Source organism: Babylonia areolata, chromosome 6 (assembly GCF_041734735.1).
Source record: "Babylonia areolata isolate BAREFJ2019XMU chromosome 6, ASM4173473v1, whole genome shotgun sequence".
NCBI classification, from domain to species: domain Eukaryota; kingdom Metazoa; phylum Mollusca; class Gastropoda; order Neogastropoda; family Buccinidae; genus Babylonia; species Babylonia areolata.
The window spans coordinates 45,606,461-45,625,919 of NC_134881.1; the positions used below are offsets into that span (position 1 = coordinate 45,606,461).

At 43.9% G+C, this 19,459-nt stretch overlaps 1 protein-coding gene across 1 annotated transcript in view; it reads left to right on the forward strand.

The window, feature by feature from the left end:
• Positions 1–12,487, forward strand: part of LOC143283421 (snake venom 5'-nucleotidase-like) — a 49,190-nt gene extending 36,703 nt beyond the window's left edge. The window contains exons 6-11 of the mRNA XM_076589659.1: positions 2,111–2,186; positions 3,330–3,461; positions 8,987–9,106; positions 10,524–10,679; positions 11,483–11,686; positions 12,163–12,487. Of these exons, the coding sequence (XP_076445774.1) occupies positions 2,111–2,186; positions 3,330–3,461; positions 8,987–9,106; positions 10,524–10,679; positions 11,483–11,686; positions 12,163–12,380 (906 nt within the window). The 3' untranslated portion in view covers positions 12,381–12,487. The remainder of the gene's footprint in view (positions 1–2,110; positions 2,187–3,329; positions 3,462–8,986; positions 9,107–10,523; positions 10,680–11,482; positions 11,687–12,162) is intronic.
• The last annotated feature ends 6,972 nt before the right edge of the window (positions 12,488–19,459 follow it).

Consider the following 19,459-nt stretch of genomic DNA (forward strand, 5'->3'; position numbering starts at 1 on the left):
GAGAGAGAGAGAGAGAGAGAGAGAGAGAGAGAGATCTGCCTCCGTGGTCCATATTCAACGTAATTGTAATGCTGCTCAGTCCCAGTGGGGTCTGTCGGTGCTGGGCTGTTACTGATTTATGATACTCCTCCCCGCCTCCTCTCTGGGTTTGTATGTGTGTGTGAGGTGTTGGGGTGGTGGGGGGGGGGGGGAGCGGGGGGTTTTTTTTTTGGGGGGGGGGGGGTGTGATGTGGGCGGCTACATCCTCCTCTTTTTGCCTGATTGTAAATTATTTCTTTTTTTTTAATATTGATTTTTTTGTAGGGCCTCAATCCTTTTTTTTTCTTTCTTTTTTTTTCTCTTTCTTTTTTTTTTCACTCTCAGTAAACTATTAAACGCGGTCTCCTGTCACGCCACTTTGACAAATAACTTTCGTTCTTTTTTTTTTCCTTTTTTTCCCCCCTGTTGTCTGACGCATCAGTTGTCCCAGTGTATCTTCCGGAATGCGATCCAGGAAAGTTCAGTGACTGTATACACTCTGTCTCTCTGTTTTATTCTTCTCTCTCCGTCTGTATCTCTTTCTGTCTGTCTGTCTGTCTGTCTATATCTATCTATCTATATGTATATATATATATATATATATATATATATATATATAAATTACACCTGTCTGTCATCAGTCAGTCAGTCTGCCTGTCTGTGTGTCTCTTTTTCTCTGATATTGTCTCCCTCTCTATATGTCTGTCTCTGTCTGTCTTTCTCTGTCTGTCTCTCTTTCTGTCGCTCTCTCTGTGTCTCTCTTTCTAACTCTTTCTCTGTCTCTGTCTGTCTCTGACTGCAAAGACTTGGGTATACTGCCATTAATTGGAAACTCACTCATAACAAGGCGCGTTTTATGTTCAAGTTAATGTCTGGTTTTGTCCCTCCATATCTGAAACAACGATTCGTTACAAGCACGATCCGCGACAGCAACAAGATGCCTGGAATTGGTTTATTTAAATCTAGTCTCACTGACTCTGGTGGCTGTCTGTGGAACAACATCTTATCTAGTTTTAATGTTCATACAAGTCTCAAACTTTTAAGAAAAAAGATATGACGATAATTATGATGGAAAGCTTTTTTTAAAAATTCTGTACAGAAATTAAGTATCTGGTGGAACACACACACACACACACACACACACACACACACACACACACACACACACACACACACACACACACACTACTACTACACTAGATAACAAAACGACCCTGTATCGGCCCTACATTTTTATTCAGGAATTCTGCCAGTAACATTATTTAACGGGACAATTAAACGTCTTTATAATCCAGCATGGGTGGTTATACGAGTTCACGTTTATGCGTTTAAGCACACAATTTTAGGTTACACGTCATTTTTCCATAGGAGATGGGCATGGTGATAAAAGTTAGATGCAATGCATTCCGCCTGATGTAAATCACATCAATGTTTGTGGCTTGTTGTTTTTCGTGAGTTTTGGAAAATATTCCGATGCGCACGTAAAAGGTTATGGTTGGTTAGACTGAATAGAATTATGGGAAAGTGGGTGTGACGGTAAGCTGAATCGTAGCCAGACTGGATGGTTGCGGTGAAATAAATAATTCTGCTAAAGTTATCAAAAAGGGTATTTGATGGAAAATTTTTGCTAATTATGTTTATGAATTAAGTAATGTCATTTGATGGTACTGTTCTGTAAGACGTCCATCTCCCTCCCTCCCTCTCTCCCTCCTTCCCTTTGTGTCTCTGTTTGTCATCTTTCTTTTCTATACATTTTCTACACGTGTATACGTTATTATAAACAGTGTGTTTGCGTTTGTATGTACAGTTTTCAAGTTGTCCTTTCCATGATTTGCAATGAATATGATGCTTTGATTTTTTTTGTCCTTTCTCATTTGATTTTATGTGATGTTATTTGCAATTTATTTCTTTACGTTTTTTTCTTTTTTTTTTTTTTTTATTCTCCCCCCCCCACCCCCGCCCCCCTCCAGTTTTCTCCTTTTGAGGACTGTATGAAAAAAAAGCATAGTTGTCATATTCTGTTACCCTCAGAAATAAAATTCATTCATTCATTCTGTCTTTCTGCTCTGAAAGGAAAACCTTGTATCCACAGGTGCAGTTTGATGACGCAGGTGAAGTGACGTCATGGTCGGGAAATCCCATACTGCTGGACGACTCAGTCCCCAGAGGTATGACAGAGACAGACTCACCCCCACCCCTCCTAACCCCCCCCCCCCACCACACACACACACACACACACACACACACACACACACACACACACACCACACACCCCCAACACACACACGCGCGCGCGCGTGTGCACGCCCACGCATGCACGCACAGATTTTGTGGACGGGGACAGTGCTGATTTATGCCAGAAATGGAGAATGCTTTATGTCTGCGGCATTGCTTACACAGTGCCAGCACACTTTGAAAACACGTTGATCGACTTCCTTTTTTTAAATTAAAAAAAAAAAATTTATAACCTGTGTGTCTTCTTATCAGTTTGTCACATACAATATTTTGCTTTACGAGAGATCAAGACGTCTGTATTTACGACTGAAATGATTTTTATTGTCTGTGTTGGGTGTGGGTGTGGGAGTGTGATTGTATTGTATTGGATCTTAATGCATCACAAACACACAACTACCAATATGCATAACTAACATGCAATTACATTTAACAGTAACAATTCAATAATGATAATAATAATCAATGTGTGTGTGTGTGTGTGTGTGTGTGTGTGTGTGTGTGTGTGTGTGTGTGACAGAGAGAGAGAGAGTGTGTATGTGTGTGCGCATGTGTGTGTGTGTGTGTGTGTGAGAGAGAGAGAGAGAGAGAGAGAGAGAGAGTGTGTGTGTGTGTGTGTGCATGTGTGTGTGTGTGTGTGTGTGTGTGTGTGTGTGTGTGTGTGTGTGTGTGCAGTGCGTGCACGTGTGACTATGCACAAGGTTTTGTATTGATATACACTTGCATGTATCCTAATTTCTACTGAATCTGTGTTTGTGTATGATCCACGATTAATGTTTGTACCTTGTTATGTACTATCCCCCCCGCCCCCCTCCCCCCACCCACCCCCCGCCCCCCCAATATTCCTCGTGACCCCGGTACACTTGATAATAAAGACATGATTTTCGATTTATGTTCGTGCCTTGTTATGTACTAACCCCCCCCCCCCCCATCCTCCCGCCACCTTCCTCCCCCGCCCCACCCCCACTATTCCTTGTATACACTTGTATACACTTGGTAATAAAGACATATTATATTCTATTCTATCAATATCCACATCATCCACATAATCATCATCATCATGATCCCTCCGTGCACAGACCCGGACATGGTGGCGGAGCTGGACAGGTGGAGGCAGGGGTTGGTGGCACTGGCCAACAAGACAGTGGGCAGGACGGCAGTGTTCCTGCAAGGGGACAGAACCGCGTGTCGGCTGCAGGAGTGTAACTTGGGTACTGTCCCTTCGTGTGTGTGTGTGTGTGTGTGTGTGTGTGTGTGTGTGATCAAGTCTCAGCAAACCGTGTTGTGGGACACATAATTCCCTTGGTATAAAAGACAAGATAGTGTCCCTCCCCCCCCCCTTTTTTTTTTTTTTTTTTGTTTGCTTATTTTGCTGCTTGTTGGTTTCCTTGTGTTTCCCCCCCCCCTTCTGACTGTGAGTATTGTGAAGATATTATAGTATTACATCCGGTTAACCTTGAACTTGCAGACATGGGTTATTGCCATTCCCAGCATGCCTTGCACTAACGGATTTGCCGATGTAAAAATAAATGTCGCCTGTCTCCACATGACTCGGGCTCTTGTGTTGACGACACCGATTGAGTGATCGTTACATGGTGGCAGCTGTAGTTTTTTGTTGTTGTTTTTTTTCTTCTGAGAGCTCTGCATTTAGAACTCCAAGTAGTAATCTGTCTCTAATGGCATCTTCTCTGTCTGGGAAGCTTGCATGTTCTGGAAGTTCATATAGACTACGTAGATAGGTTTCAATGCTTTCTCCAGCACCTTGAGAACGAGCGTAGTGCTGGGGTCTTTAATGATTAATATTCCGTTTTGGAACAAAATGACGATCGAACCTGGCTAAAACAACATCGAAATTTTCAGCTTGGACTGTATTGAGGTTGAACGAAGCTAAAAGTCTTTCACTTTCACTATCCATTGTGTAAATGAGGGAGCTAACTTGAACAACTTGATCTTCTTTATCAAGTTTTGATGCCTCGCGAAATCTAAGAGAACGCTGTTTCCATTCAGGCCACATCCGAGGGCGTGAAAAATCGAAACTATCTGGTGCCTTGAATGGGGCCATTCTTTGCTGTGTTAACCTCTTGAATTACAAGTGAAATCTTCAATGAAAATTATTATAAGGATACAAGAAACGATCCTACCAGAGTTCACTGTTGATCTGTTGCTTGTTCTTCAGAATCACACCGCTGTCACTGAAGCCACGGATTGGTGCAGTCCAATGGTTCCAGTTTTAAAGAAGAAAACAAATTCGTCAGAATCTGCACAGACTTTAAAAGGCTGAATATGGCAATCAAGAGAGAACCGTTACATGATTCCTACAATGTATTACGTACTTCACAAGCTTGAAGGATCAGTCATTTTCAGTCGACTGGATGCAAGGTCTGGATTTTGGCAGATTCCATTAGATCCATCAACAGCTAAACTCACAACCTTCATCACACCAGTGGGAAGATTCTTCTACAAAAGATACCATTTGGTATCAGTTCAGCCCCAGAAATATTTCAAAGAACAATAGAGAACACTCTGCAAGATGATGAAGTGTTATTTGTTTCTTTGATGTCATTCTGGTAAACAGCAAGAAGGAGAAAGACCATGCTGGAGATTTGAACAGAGTTATGAAGAAAATAACAGGAGCCAACTTGAAACTCAACAAAGAAAAATGTGAATTTAGAAAGAAAGAAATTGAGTTTCTGGGTCACATCATCACCAAAGACAGGGTGAAGTCAGATCCAGCAAAAGTTGCAGCAATCGTCAACATACCAGACCCAAGCAACACCACTGAACTCCAACGGGCATAAGGAAAGGTAACTTACCTTGGAAGATACATTACCGATCTGTCAACCATCCTGCGCACAATCACTGAGTTGCTAGAAAAGGACCAGCAGTGGACATGGGCAACTCCACAGGTGGAGGCATTCAAAACTGTCAAACAGTTACTGTCAAAGACACCAACACTAGCCTTCTATAATCCTACCCGACCAACAGTTGTCAGTGCAGATGCAAGTTCATATTATGGCTTAGGTGGTGTACTTCTCCAACATCATGAAGGTGGACTGAGGCCAGTTGTGTACTGTTCAAGAACCCTCACATCAACTGAACGCAACTATGCCCAGATTGAAAAAGAATGTTTGGCAGCTGTTTGGGCATGTGAAAAATTCCAGTGATATCTGATAGGACTGCCTTCATTCACGCTTCAAACTGACTGCAAGCCACTGGTTCCCCTGATCAACAAGAAGGATCTTCAGGACACTCCCATCAGGTGTCAGTGCACGCTGATGCGTCTCATGCGATTCAGTGCAGAAGCTGTCTACTCCCCAGGGAAAACACTCATTGTGGCAGACACACTCTCAAGGAGTCCTCAAAAGCAAACAGGAAACGAAAGAGAAGTCCATCAGCTGATAAAAGACACTGAAGCAATGTTCACTCTGTGAGACTGTTTTGGGAAGCCACAGACAAACGCCTGAAAGAAATCGCTGCAGCAACTAACAAAGACCCTCTCTTCAAGAAAGCCCTGCAGTACACAAGAGAAGGATGGCCGAAATACCTTGCTGATGTGGAAGAGGGTTTTCAAGACTTGTATCCACAACGGAATGAGCTCAGTGAACATGAAGGACTTCTGATACGTGAGAGTCGTATCGTCTTTTCACAAGCCCTAAGAGATGACATTCTGTCAAGAATACACGAGGGACACCAGGGCATTACAAAATGCATAGAGAGAGCAAACACATCAGTATGGTGGCCCAACATCAATGCACACATCAAGCAAGTAGTGGAGAACTGTAAACATTGTGAAGAACAAAGACCAACTCACGGAAAAGAACCACTAACCACTCATTACTACGACATTGCCTAGTCGTCCATTTCAAAATGTTGCTGCGGATATCTGTAATTTCAAGGGACATAACTACTCAGTCCTGGTGGACTACTTCTCAAGATACCTGGAAATAGGACATCTTCCACGCATCACCACAGTAGCTGGAAGACTGAAAAATATGTTTGCATACCATGAAATACCAGAACTCCTTGTCACAGACAATGGAAGGCAGTTTATCTCTGCTGAATTCCAGAAATTTGCTGCAAACTGGGGATTTGACCACATCACATCCAGCCCTCATCACCCTCAGTCAAATGGAGAGGCCGAGCGAGCTGTACAGACAGCGAAGAAAATCCTGAGTCAGAGTGATCCATCTCTTGCACTTCTGACATATCGTGCAACACTAACATCACCTACAGGAAAAAGCTCACCAGAACTAATGTATGGAAGGAACATCAGAACTACTCTTCCAACACTTCCTTCTAATCTCAAGCCCCAGTTCTATGACAGAGCATCAGTTGAATCCAGAGACAGCAGAGAGAAGCAGCGTAATCAGCTGAACTTCAACAGAAGAAATGGTGCACGCCAGCTTCCTGAACTACAGCCAGGTGACATCGTCTTACAGAAACTAGACCATGAGAGACAGTGGAAGAACCCAGCAGTCGTCAAAGAGAAGATCACCTCAAGATCTTGCCTCATCCAGACATCCATGGGACAGTACCGAAGAAACAGACATCACCTGAGGCTTACCAGAAACCGCCAGGTTATGTCTGAGAAGAAATTACTGCGAAGCCCAACAACTGTTGTAGGATTCCATTATCCCTCAGTTCCTCATACTAGCTCGCAAGTAACAAAGTCCCATACCCACACAGTTCCATCTCCCAAAACCCCAGTAACCAGCCATACAGCAGATGGACCAACAAGAAACAGACCTGTGGCAACCAGGTCCCATGAAGACAGCCGCCCAGACATTCCCATATTGGGAGGTACTACCAAGAGCCCTCCTCACAGTGACGGAGGCTTTGTGACGTCTACACCCAGACCACCTCCAGTGATGACCAGCCATTCTTCAGTACCAGCCAGCCAGTCATCATCTGGTGAACAAAGGCTCCAGACTACACGCAGTGGTCGAGTCATCAAGAAGCCTGCACGTTTCAAGACTGAAGACTTATTGCATGCAGATCCTGCTTCAGAAGGAGGCTGAAATAGCACGCATGACAAGTGTTATCATTATTATTAAAAAAATTATTGCATGATTTTGTTTATTTGAAACAAGACAAGAAGATCAGCACAAGATGTGATCACAAGCAGCAAGTCGACAAGAACAGTCAAGCAGCAAGTTTTGTTATTGGAATATTTCTTATCAACCCTGTTGGACTCTAAAACGCTTAAGAAATATGCATGTATGTGATTGAGAAAATCTTTTGACTTTTATGCATCCTGTTAATTGATTTTTGTCAAATCTCAAAGAAAGGGAGATGTGGAGAGATTATAGTATTACATCCGGTTAACCTTGAACTTGCACATATGGGTCATTGCCCTTCCCAGCATGCTTTGCACTGACGGACTTGCGGATATAAAATGAATGTCGCCTGTCTCCACACGACTCGGGTTCTGGTGTTGACGACACCGATTGAGTGATCGTTACAAGTATAATCATTTGAACACACATTATAAATCAATACTCATTCTCTGCTGTCTATTTAAAGAATGTCGTCTGTACTGTACGTATGTTTTAACGAAGAGTTTAGATATCAGTTGTTTTTTTTAAATAATCTTTATTCATGAAAAAAGTTTCATGTCAGCTTATTTCCAAATGGTTTGTTTCACGTCCAAAGGTATAGAAAGGTAGTGCAAATCATCGGATTTTCGTCGGGATTCCCTGCTTATTTTCCAGCGAGAACCGTGTGCTCATGCGCGTTTCCACTGCCGGTTATTCTTGGTCATCAAAATGATAAAACATCGATGGTTCCATGCGGACTGCCACCGACGCTGGGACTGTGTTGGAAGAACCCGGGTGTGGCGCCCTGTATGGGGGACTCGGAATGAGCGGCGGGGGAGTAATGCGACTGAAACGGGCAGAAAAAAAAGCAGCTAAAATTTCGTATTGGAAATGGTCTCTTCCGGCAAAAGGATTTTGAACTAATTCAGTGAGTAGTTTTGCTAGTTTACAAGTAATTTTTGGTTTTATGATTGCACCTGTTATTTGCTTTAATCTTCTATGCCATTCAAGTATTCGAACTGATCTGTTTAAAATTCAACACAGCCTCATCTGGCTTTGACTTTTGAGAGACTTGACACACCGAATATTTATCAGTTTGAAGGATCGTTTTATCCACAGCACGCATACGTTTTCATGTCTTTGTGAAATTGAGGGAAGGGGAAATTGTTGTTTTGGATAACTGTCGAAAGGAATTATTATATATATTCCGTTTCAAGGCAAAGGTTCCACGCCGATTACGTGATCTGCTTTCTGTCATTTGTTTACGCCAGATCCTGATAAGAGGAATAAAAGAAAAAAAAAAAAAAAAAGAAGAAAGTAATAAACTTACTGCGTTGCTTTCTTTTATAATTTTGTATATCTCTCGAGTTTTAACAACCTTTTTGACGACATTTTTGTTGTTTGGTTCAGTCTGTGCAAATAAAACAATGTGATCGAACTCTGTGGAAAAGTTGTCTGAAGTTGTCTGAAGTGCAAACCCAGAAAAGCCCATGACGTCATATGACCATTTTTTTGTCGCTCTGCAAGCCAGGAAAGGTTCCCGACAAAAGCGTATGCACTATCTGCCTATTGCTTTGCCATGATCATTGCTGAAATTGACAAACATACAAAATTCAGAAAAGTCACATCAGAATTACAACAACAATTTTCATTTTATAAATCCAACTGAATTATTCAGCAGCTCCTGGTGTGACGTGCAGGCAACCTGATAGCAGACGGCATGGTGATGCAGAACCTCCGTCACTCAGACAGCACGGCCTGGAACCACGTGGCCATTGCCCTGCAGAACTCGGGGGGCATCCGGGCATCCATCTCCAAAGGTAATGGATAGAACACGGCCATCCCTCTCCCAGGGTAATGGATAGAACATGGCCATCCCTCTCCAAGGGTAATGGATAGAACCCGGCCATTCCTCTCCAAGGGTAATGGATAGAACACGGCCATCCCTGTCTCCAAGGGTAATGGATAGAACATGGACATCCCTCTCCAAGGGTAATAGAACACGGCCATCCCTCTCCCAGGGTAATGACTGGATAGAACACGGTCATCCCTGTCTCCAAGGGTAATGGGTAGAACACGGCCGTCCCTCTCCAAGGGTAATGGATAGAACACGGCCATCCCTGTCTCCAAGGGTAATGGATAGAACATGGACATCCCTCTCCAAGGGTAATAGAACACGGCCATCCCTCTCCCAGGGTAATGACTGGATAGAACACGGCCATCCCTGTCTCCAAGGGTAATGGGTAGAACACGGCCGTCCCTCTCCAAGGGTAATGGATAGAACACGGCCATCCCTGTCTCCAAGGGTAATGGATAGAACATGGACATCCCTCTCCAAGGGTAATAGAACACGGCCATCCCTCTCCAAGGGTAATGACTGGATAGAACACGGCCATCCCTGTCTCCAAGGGTAATGGGTAGAACACGGCCGTTCCTCTCCAAGGGTAATAGATAGAACACGGCCATCCTTGTCTCCAAGAGTAATGGATAGAACACGGCCATCCGTCTCAATGGGTAATGGATAGAACATGGCCATCCCTCTCCAAGGGTAATGATGGGATAGAACATGGCCATTCCTCTGGAAGGGTAATGGATAGAACACGGTCATCCCTCTCCAAGGGTAATGGATAAAACATGGCCATCCCTCTCCAAGGGTACCGACGGGATAGAACACGGTCATCCCTCTGGAAGGGTCATGGATAGAACACGGGAACAGAGTAGACAGTGACGGTACAATCTGTCTGGTGTTTGGTGTGCTGGCAGGTGACGTCACTGTGGCAGACATAGTGATGGTACAAACTAGTGTGCTTGCAGGTGACGTCACAGTGACATAGTGATGGTACAAACTAGTGTGCTTGCAGGTGACGTCATAGTGACATAGTGATGGTACAAAATATTTGGTGTGCTGGCAGGCGACGTCGCAGTGACATCACAATGACATACTGATGGTACAAACTGGTGTGCTGGCAGGTGACATCACAGTGACATAATGACGGTGCAAACTGTTTGGTGTGCTGGCAGGTGACGTCACAATGATATCACAGTGATTTCGTGACGGTGCAAATTATTTGGTGTGCTGGCAGATGACGTCACAGTGACATAGTTACAGTACAAACTGTTTGCTGTGTGACGACACAGACATAGTGATGGTATAAACTGTTTGACGTGCTGACAGGTGACATCACAGTGGGACAACACAGACACAGTGACGGTATAAACTGTTCGGTGTGCTGGCAGGAGACATCACAGTGGAAGACATACTGACGGTACAACCCTTCCGATCCACCATTGACATCATCGAGGTCAACGGGTCAACCATCTGGGCCATCATGGAGCACAGCGCCACCCAGTGGGACCCTGAGGATCAGCATGGAGGATTCCTGCAGCACTCAGGTCGGCTGTCTGTGTGCTGCTGTCTATCTGTGTACTGCTGACTGTGTGTGTCTGCTGTCTGCCTGTGTCTGCGTGCTGCTGTCTATCTGTGTACTGCTGACTGTGTGTGTCTGCTGTCTGTCTGTGTCTGCGTGCTGCTGTTTGTGTCTGTATGCTGCTGTTTGTGTCTGTGTGCTGCTGTCTGTGTCTGTATGCTGCTGTCTGTGTGCTGCTGTCTGTGTGCTGCTGTCTGTGTCTGTATGCTGCTGTCTGTGTCTGCGTGCTTCTGTCTGCGTGCTGCTGTCTGTGTGCTGCTGTCTGTGTCTGCGTGCTTCTGTCTGTGTGCTGCTGTCTGTGTCTGTATGCTGCTGTCTCTGTCTGTATGCTGCTGTCTGTATGCTGCTGTCTGTGTCTGTATGCTGCTGTCTGTGTCTGTATGCTGCTGTCTGTATGCTGCTGTCTGTGTCTGTATGCTGCTGTCTGTGTCTGCGTGCTTCTGTCTGTGTGCTGCTGTCTGTGCTGCCGTCGCTGTCCATGCTGCTGTCTGTGTGCTGCTGTCTGTGTGCTACTGTCTGTGTGCTGTTGTCTGTGTCTGTCTACTGCTGCCTGTGTCTGTGTGCCTGTGTCTGTGTACTGCTGTCTGTGTGCTGCTGTCTGTCTGTGTACTGCTGTCTGTATATGTCTGTCTACTGCTGCCTGTGCGTTTATATAATTATATTCCGTTGTCCATTTGAGGCTTCCACTTGGTCTTTAACATGTTGCTGTGAATAAACGATTCTCAGTAACAACACACAGTTGATCCTAAAATCAATACTCATGTCCAGGTCTGAACGTGGTGTACGACATGCTGAAGCCAGCGGGCAGACGGGTGCTGGAGGTGAAGGTGAGGTGTGCTGACTGTCAGGTGCCCCAGATGGAGGAGGTGAGGGGGAGCCAGGTGTACCAGGTGGTGCTGCCCAGCTTCCTGGCGGAGGGCGGGGATGGCTACAGCGTCATCAAGGACAACACGCTGCGACGGCACCTCAACGGTACGTCACGGGGTGTGTGTGGGGAGGTGAGGGGGGTGGGGGGGAGGGGGGGTATGGTGGTGGTGTGTGTGTGTGTGTGTATGGTGTTGTGCGTGTATGTGTGTGTGTGTGTGTGTGGGGGGGGGGGTATGGTGTTGTGTGTGTGTGTGTGTGTGTGCGGTGTGTGTTTGTGTTTTTTGTGTGTGCGTGGGTGTCCAGGGGGGAGGCGGGGGCGGGGTATGGTGTTGTGTGTGTGTGTGTGTGTGTGTGTGTGTGTGTGTGTGTGTGTGTGGTGTGTTTGTGTGTGTGCGTGGGTGTCTGTGCGTGCGTGCGTGAATGTGAGTGCGTGTATGTGTGCGTGCACATGTTATGCACTCGTGCTTTATTGTGTATGTATGCGCATTGATAACTCGTGTGTGCACTTGCGCTTTTATCTGAAATGTGTGTGTGTGTGTGTGTGTGTGTGTGTGTGTGTGTGTGTGTGTGTGTGTGTGCAGGAGACCTGGACAGCGACGTGCTGACGGAGTACATCACCAAGTTCTCCCCCCTTGTCCAGGGCCTGGAGGGCAGGATTCGATTCGCCAACGGCAGTGACGACAGTGACAAGTGTGGCACGTCTGGAGGAGACCCCGCCCCGCCCGCCTCACTGGCTGTGATGAGTGTGGTCGGGCTGACCACCTTGCTGTCACACACTGTCCTTTCTCCTCTTCTGTAGTGTGGTCAGTCTGTTGACCTGTCACACACTGTCCTCACGTCTTCTGTAGTGTGGTCAGTCTGTTGACCTGTCACACACTGTCCTTTCTCCTCTTCTATAGTGTGACCAGTCTGTTGACCTGTCACACACTGTCCTTTCTCCTCTTCTGTAGTGTGGTCAGTCTGTTGACCTGTCACACACTGTCCTCACGTCTTCTGTAGTGTGGTCAGTCTGTTGACCTGTCACACACTGTCCTCACGTCTTCTGTAGTGTGGTCAGTCTGTTGACCTGTCACACACTGTCCTTTCTCCTCTTCTGTAGTGTGGTCAGTCTGTTGACCTGTCACACACTGTCCTCACGTCTTCTGTAGTGTGGTCAGTCTGTTGACCTGTCACACACTGTCCTCACGTCTTCTGTAGTGTGGTCAGTCTGTTGACCTGTCACACACTGTCCTCACGTCTTCTGTAGTGTGGTCAGTCTGTTGACCTGTCACACACTGTCTTCACGTCTTCTGTAGTGTGGTCAGTCTGTTGACCTGTCACACACTGTCTTCACGTCTTCTGTCGTGTGATCAGTCTGTTGACCTGTCACACACTGTCTTCACGTCTTCTGTAGTGTGGTCAGTCTGTTGACCTGTCACACACTGTCCTCACGTCTTCTGTAGTGTGGTCAGTCTGTTGACCTGTCACACACTGTCCTCACGTCTTCTGTAGTGTGGTCAGTCTGTTGACCTGTCACACACTGTCCCCACGTCTTCTGTAGTGTGGTCAGTCTGTTGACCTGTCACACACTGTCCTCACGTCTTCTGTTGTGTGGTCAGTCTGTTGACCTGTCACACACTGTCCTCACGTCTTCTGTAGTGTGGTCAGTCTGTTGACCTGTCACACACTGTCCTCACGTCTTCTGTAGTGTGGTCAGTCTGTTGACCTGTCACACACTGTCCTTTCTCCTCTTCTATAGTGTGATCAGTCTGTTGACCTGTCACACACTGTCCTCACGTCTTCTGTAGTGTGGTCAGTCTGTTGACCTGTCACACACTGTCCTCACGTCTTCTGTAGTGTGGTCAGTCTGTTGACCTGTCACACACTGTCCTCACGTCTTCTGTAGTGTGGTCAGTCTGTTGACCTGTCACACACTGTCCTCACGTCTTCTGTAGTGTGGTCAGTCTGTTGACCTGTCACACACTGTCCTCACGTCTTCTATAGTGTGGTCAGTCTGTTGACCTGTCACACACTGTCCTCACGTCTTCTGTAGTGTGGTCAGTCTGTTGACCTGTCACACACTGTTTTTCACGTCTTCTATAGTGTGGCCAGTCTGTTGACCTGTCACACACTGTCCTTTCTCCTCTTCTGTAGTGTGGTCAGTCTGTTGACCTGTCACACACTGTCCTTTCTCCTCTTCTGTGGTGTGGTCAGTCTGTTGACCTGTCACACACTGTCCTCACGTCTTCTGTAGTGTGGTCAGTCTGTTGACCTTTCACACACTGTCCTCACGTCTTCTGTAGTGTGGTCAGTCTGTTGACCTGTCACACACTGTCCTCACGTCTTCTATAGTGTGGTCAGTCTGTTGACCTGTCACACACTGTCCTTTCTCCTCTTCTGTGGTGTGGTCAGTCTGTTGACCTGTCACACACTGTCCTCACGTCTTCTGTAGTGTGGTCAGTCTGTTGACCTGTCACACACTGTCCTCACGTCTTCTGTAGTGTGGTCAGTCTGTTGACCTGTCACACACTGTCTTCACGTCTTCTGTTGTGTGGTCAGTCTGTTGACCTGTCACACACTGTCTTCACGTCTTCTGTAGTGTGGTCAGTCTGTTGACCTGTCACACACTGTCCTTTCTCCTCTTCTGTAGTGTGGACAGTCTGTTGATCTGTCACACACTGTCCTCACGTCTTCTCTAGTGTGGCCAGTCTGTTGAACTGTCACACACTGTCCTTTCTCCTCTTCTGTAGTGTGGACAGTCTGTTGATCTGTCACACACTGTCCTCACGTCTTCTCTAGTGTGGCCAGTCTGTTGAACTGTCACACACTGTCCTTTCTCCTCTTCTGTAGTGTGGTCAGTCTGTTGACCTGTCACACACTGTCCTCACGTCTTCTGTAGTGTGGTCAGTCTGTTGACCTGTCACACACTGTCCTCACGTCTTCTGTAGTGTGGTCAGTCTGTTGACCTGTCACACACTGTCCTTTCTCCTCTTCTGTAGTGTGGTCAGTCTGTTGACCTGTCACACACTGTCCTCACGTCTTCTGTAGTGTGGTCAGTCTGTTGACCTGTCACACACTGTCCTCACGTCTTCTGTAGTGTGGTCAGTCTGTTGACCTGTCACACACTGTCCTTTCTCCTCTTCTGTAGTGTGGCCAGTCTGTTGACCTGTCACACACTGCTGCTTCTTTTTGCTTCCTTTCTGTTTGTTTTGTTTATGTATCTTTTCTTTCCTTTCTTTTTCTTCTTTCCTTCCTTCTTTCTTTCTTACTTGCTCTCTTTCTTTTATCATCTGTGTATTTTCGTTCCTTGTTATTTCCTCTCTCTGTCCTTGTGATGTTTGACTTGAATCCAGAAAGTTGTTTTTTTTAAACCTCCACCCCTCTTCCTTATGACCCAACAACCCCCCCCCCTCCGCTCCCCTCCACACCCATTCATAATATGGTTATGATTGATCATTGTGAGTTCTGCCCTTCGTGTTAAAGCATGGGAGTGTCAGCTTGGTCAGTGTAATCAGAGAGAGAGAGAGAGAGAGTCAGAGAGAGTCATTATGTACTCAGCTGTCTTTTTTTTTTTTTTTTTTTTTTTTTTTTTTTTTTTTAGATACAGGGAACATCCGAGAGAGAGAGAGAGAGAGAGAGAGAGAGAGAGAGAGAGAATTTGGCATCATACAACTTACATGACCTTTTGTTGCTACATGATCGTAATGTGATAGGTCTTAATATGGGGTACTTCATGTTGTGATGTGTCTGTTGCATGTATTTCCATCGATAATTTGGACAGACGAAGGAACATTCTTTGCAAAGAGAAATACACGTTACGTCGACTGTTCAGGGTTACATGATTGTGATATATTGTAGCTTTAAAAATCTTTTTACCTATCTCTCTCTCTGTCCCAGATCTGTTTTATATAATTTTTATTTATTTTTAATTTAGCTATGCGATAGTCTTTGTCACGTGTCTGTGTCTTTTTTTTTCTGTTTTATTAAAATCCCCGCGTTTCAGTTTTTGTATTTGTATTTCTCTTTTTATCACAACAGATTTCCCTGTGTGATATTCGGGCTGCTCTCCCCAGGGAGAGCGCGTCGCTACACTACAGCGCCACCCATTTTTTGGTATTTTTTCCTGCGTGCAGTTTTATTTGTTTTTTCTACCGAAGTGGATTTTGCCAGGAACAACCCTTTTGTTGCCGTGGGTTCTTTTACGTGCGCTAAGTGCATGCTGCACACGGGACCTCAGTTTATCGTCTCATCCGAATGACTAGCGTCCAGACCACCACTCAAGGTCTAGTGGAGGGGGAGAAAATATCGGCGGCTGAGCCGTGATTCGAACCAGCGCGCTCAGATTCTCTCGCTTCCTAGGCGGACGCGTTACCTCTAGGCCATCACTCCACTCAGTTGACACCGTACATCATTGTTGTTGCTGACAGCAAAACCCCACCACGCATGGCCTCAAATACTGTCACTATCCACCCCGTAGTACCTTAGAAAACAATATAAAAACACACATGGAAAAGAAATTAGGCTCAGATATATTCATATTCATGGATTCAACCTGTGACTTGCCTCTGACCACAGATGTGCCCTTTTTGACTAACTCTGGAAAAAGAGACACGTTTTCCAACAACAGTAAACCCACAATCCAAATAAATAAAAATCAAACAGAAACAAGGAACGGTGGCATCACTGGGGGCTCTAGCTTTGGCTTTTCAGGAATAGGTGTCCCTTCTCTTCCACAGGTTTGCTTTTCACTTTGGGACAGCACGCTTTCACACCCGTGTGCACAAAGTCGGCACTTAAAATTCATTTCAGGTCAGAATGTACCTCTTAGTGCCATCAGTGTATTTCAGGTCTGTATGTACCTCTTAGTGCCATCAGTGTATTTCAGGTCTGTATGTACCTCTTGGTGCCACCAGTGTATTTCAGGTCTGTATGTACCCCTTAGTGCCACCAGTTCCAACCTATGTCAAACGTGCGTTGATTACATATGAGATGACAGTATGTAGGAATCACGCCCGAGATAACATGAATCATGCGGCAATCACACTCCCGAGATCAATTCATCATGTAGGCATCACACGTGAGATAAATCAATCATGTAGGCATCACACATGGGATAGATTGATCATGTATGCATCACATATGAGATAAATTAATCATGTTGACATCACACGTGAGATAAATTAATCATGTAGGCATCACCTGTGAAGTAAATTAATCATCTAGACATCACGCTTGAGATAGATTAATCATGTAGGCATCACACATGAGATAAACTGAGATGAACTAATCATGTAGGCATCACACGTGAGATAGGTCAAGCATGAAGGCATCACACATGAGATAGATTAATCAGGTAGGCATGGCACGTGAGATAAATTAATCATGTAGGTATCACACATGAGATAAATTGATCATGTAGACATCGCATGCGAGATAAATATTATGTAGACATCACACGTGAGATTAATTAAGTAGACATCACACATGAGATAAGTTATACATGTAGACATCACAACTGAGATAAACTAATAATGTGGACATCACAACTGAGATAAACTAATCACAACTTTCCGAAATCATATGTATAAATTATGATTGCGACAAATTAATATTGACTGTCAAAATATGTTGATGTTCACGTGGTATATGATTTAAAAACAAAACAAAAACTTATTGATATATTTTTTATATTCATATATTTTAATCAATTTTGAATGCTTCCTTCAGTTTTATAAAAGCTTTGGCCCTTGATTTACTGGAATTTCTATTTCGACGAATTTTGTTGTGCATATGTTCCATATCGCCTTCTTTTAATAGGTGTATATTTTCATACTTGTCAGTACATTTATATTGATGTGAATTGTATTTGAATAAACTTACGTTCATCTGAACTGAATGCATGCGTGTAATCATGTGTGGATGAAATTAACGTGCACGTGTGTGTGTGTGTGTGTGTGTGTGTGTGTGTGTGTGTGTGTGTGCTCATGCTTGTATCATGTATGAATTTGGGCGCATGATTGTAAACTGTGGCCCGATCAGCTGCAAAACACCATTCCACGACCGGGAACGTGAGCCGTCTGTTAAACTTCCATACACAGTAATAGAACCTCCATTAAAGACGTGCGTAAAGAGAAGGAAAAGAAGGGGAGAGGGGGGTGGGTGGGTGGGGGGAGTAAGAGACCTTTTTGAAACCTTGAGAAATCCAGGATGTCAGATGACAGATATCACCCATTTTCCCACTTTTTTTCCCCCCAAGTCATTCCATAGTATGGTGCTGTGTCCTTTCAAATTTATGCCTTTTTTTTTTTTTTTAAAGGGGGGGGGGGGGGGGGGGAGCGGGGGAGAAATGAAAGATGCTGTATATCTTCTCTTGGAACCCCCCCCCCCAAAAAAAAAAAAAACAAAAAAAAACACCAAAAAAAACCCCAACAACCCAACAACAACAAAACAACAAAAAAACTTAAACAAAAAACCGACAAAAAAACAAAAAAAACAAAACAAACAAAAACAAAACAAAAGCAAACAAACAAAAAAAGTCAGTGGGACCAGACGCCATTTCAAATGAAATGTTAAAGCATTTACCGGATAAGTTCTTCAGATTTCTACATAATCATATTCAATATTGTTGGTCAAACGGTGCTTTGCCCACTTTATGGAAACAGTCCATAGTGGTTCCTATCCTCAAACAAGGCAAGCCGAAAACTGATAAAAACAGTTACAGACCAGTTGCTCTGACTTCACATGTTGGAAAGTTAATGGAAAGAATTGTGCTAAACGGGCTTCTTCATCGCCTTGAGAAAAAAAGAAAAGAAAAGAAAACAAAACAAACAAAAAAACAACAACAAAACAACAACAACAACAACAACAAAAACCACAAAAAAACAATATAATTCCAGTTAACCAAGCAGGTTTTAGAAAAGGGAGAACAGCACTGAGTTGACCACCTAGTTAAAATCACTTACCAGATAAAACATCAATTTGCTCGTAGAAAAATTGTGCTAGCCACCTTCTTTGACATAAAAAAAAGCGTATGACCAAGTATGACATTCAAGATTACTCTATAAAGTCAGTCAAATCAATTGGCTTACCAGGTTGCAAGTTTGATTATTTCAAAGCTTTTTTAAGCGACAGAGCAATCCGAATCAGACTCAGAATCAGAATACCTTTATTATCTCGTAGAGAAATTAAGTGTGGTGAAGTCTGTGATACATACAAATCATAACAAGAAAAACTATAAAATGGCATACAGCATATAGTAACAAAATAACACTCAACTCAGTCATAGTCCGAAAACTTTCCGTTATTTAAAACACACACATACCCGTGCGCACGCACACATCCGACCGTATGCAGCACCCATGCACACTTAATGTATATTCACATCAGTGCACTAAGTATTAATGAATGTAATGGTAAAATCAATATAAATTCATACTAATCTGTAAAAACATTACAACCGAAATTTAAAACAAACATGACATAAGAGCATCAATTACAGGTATATAAACATGCATTTAAGTCATAAAAAACACCACGATCAATTACATTATCATTAAGATCAGCATATTCATAGAAAAGTTAAAGATATCAGCTCAAAATCAAATTTAGAAAATTAAAATCACTATCACAGTAACATCCTTATAATATAAACATTTAAACTTCTTATCTATTAAAAAACAAAAAGCAAATAAACAAAAACAACAACTAATGATAAAAAAAAATTATTACAAAAACAAAATAAAACAAAACCACAAAAAAACTAACAACAACAACAACAACTAATAATAAAAATTATAAAATACTCTTTTTTTTATTACAAAAAACAAAACAAAACAAACAAACAAACAAAAACAAACAACCCCCCCCCCCGCCCCCCAAAAAAAAACCAAACTAATAATC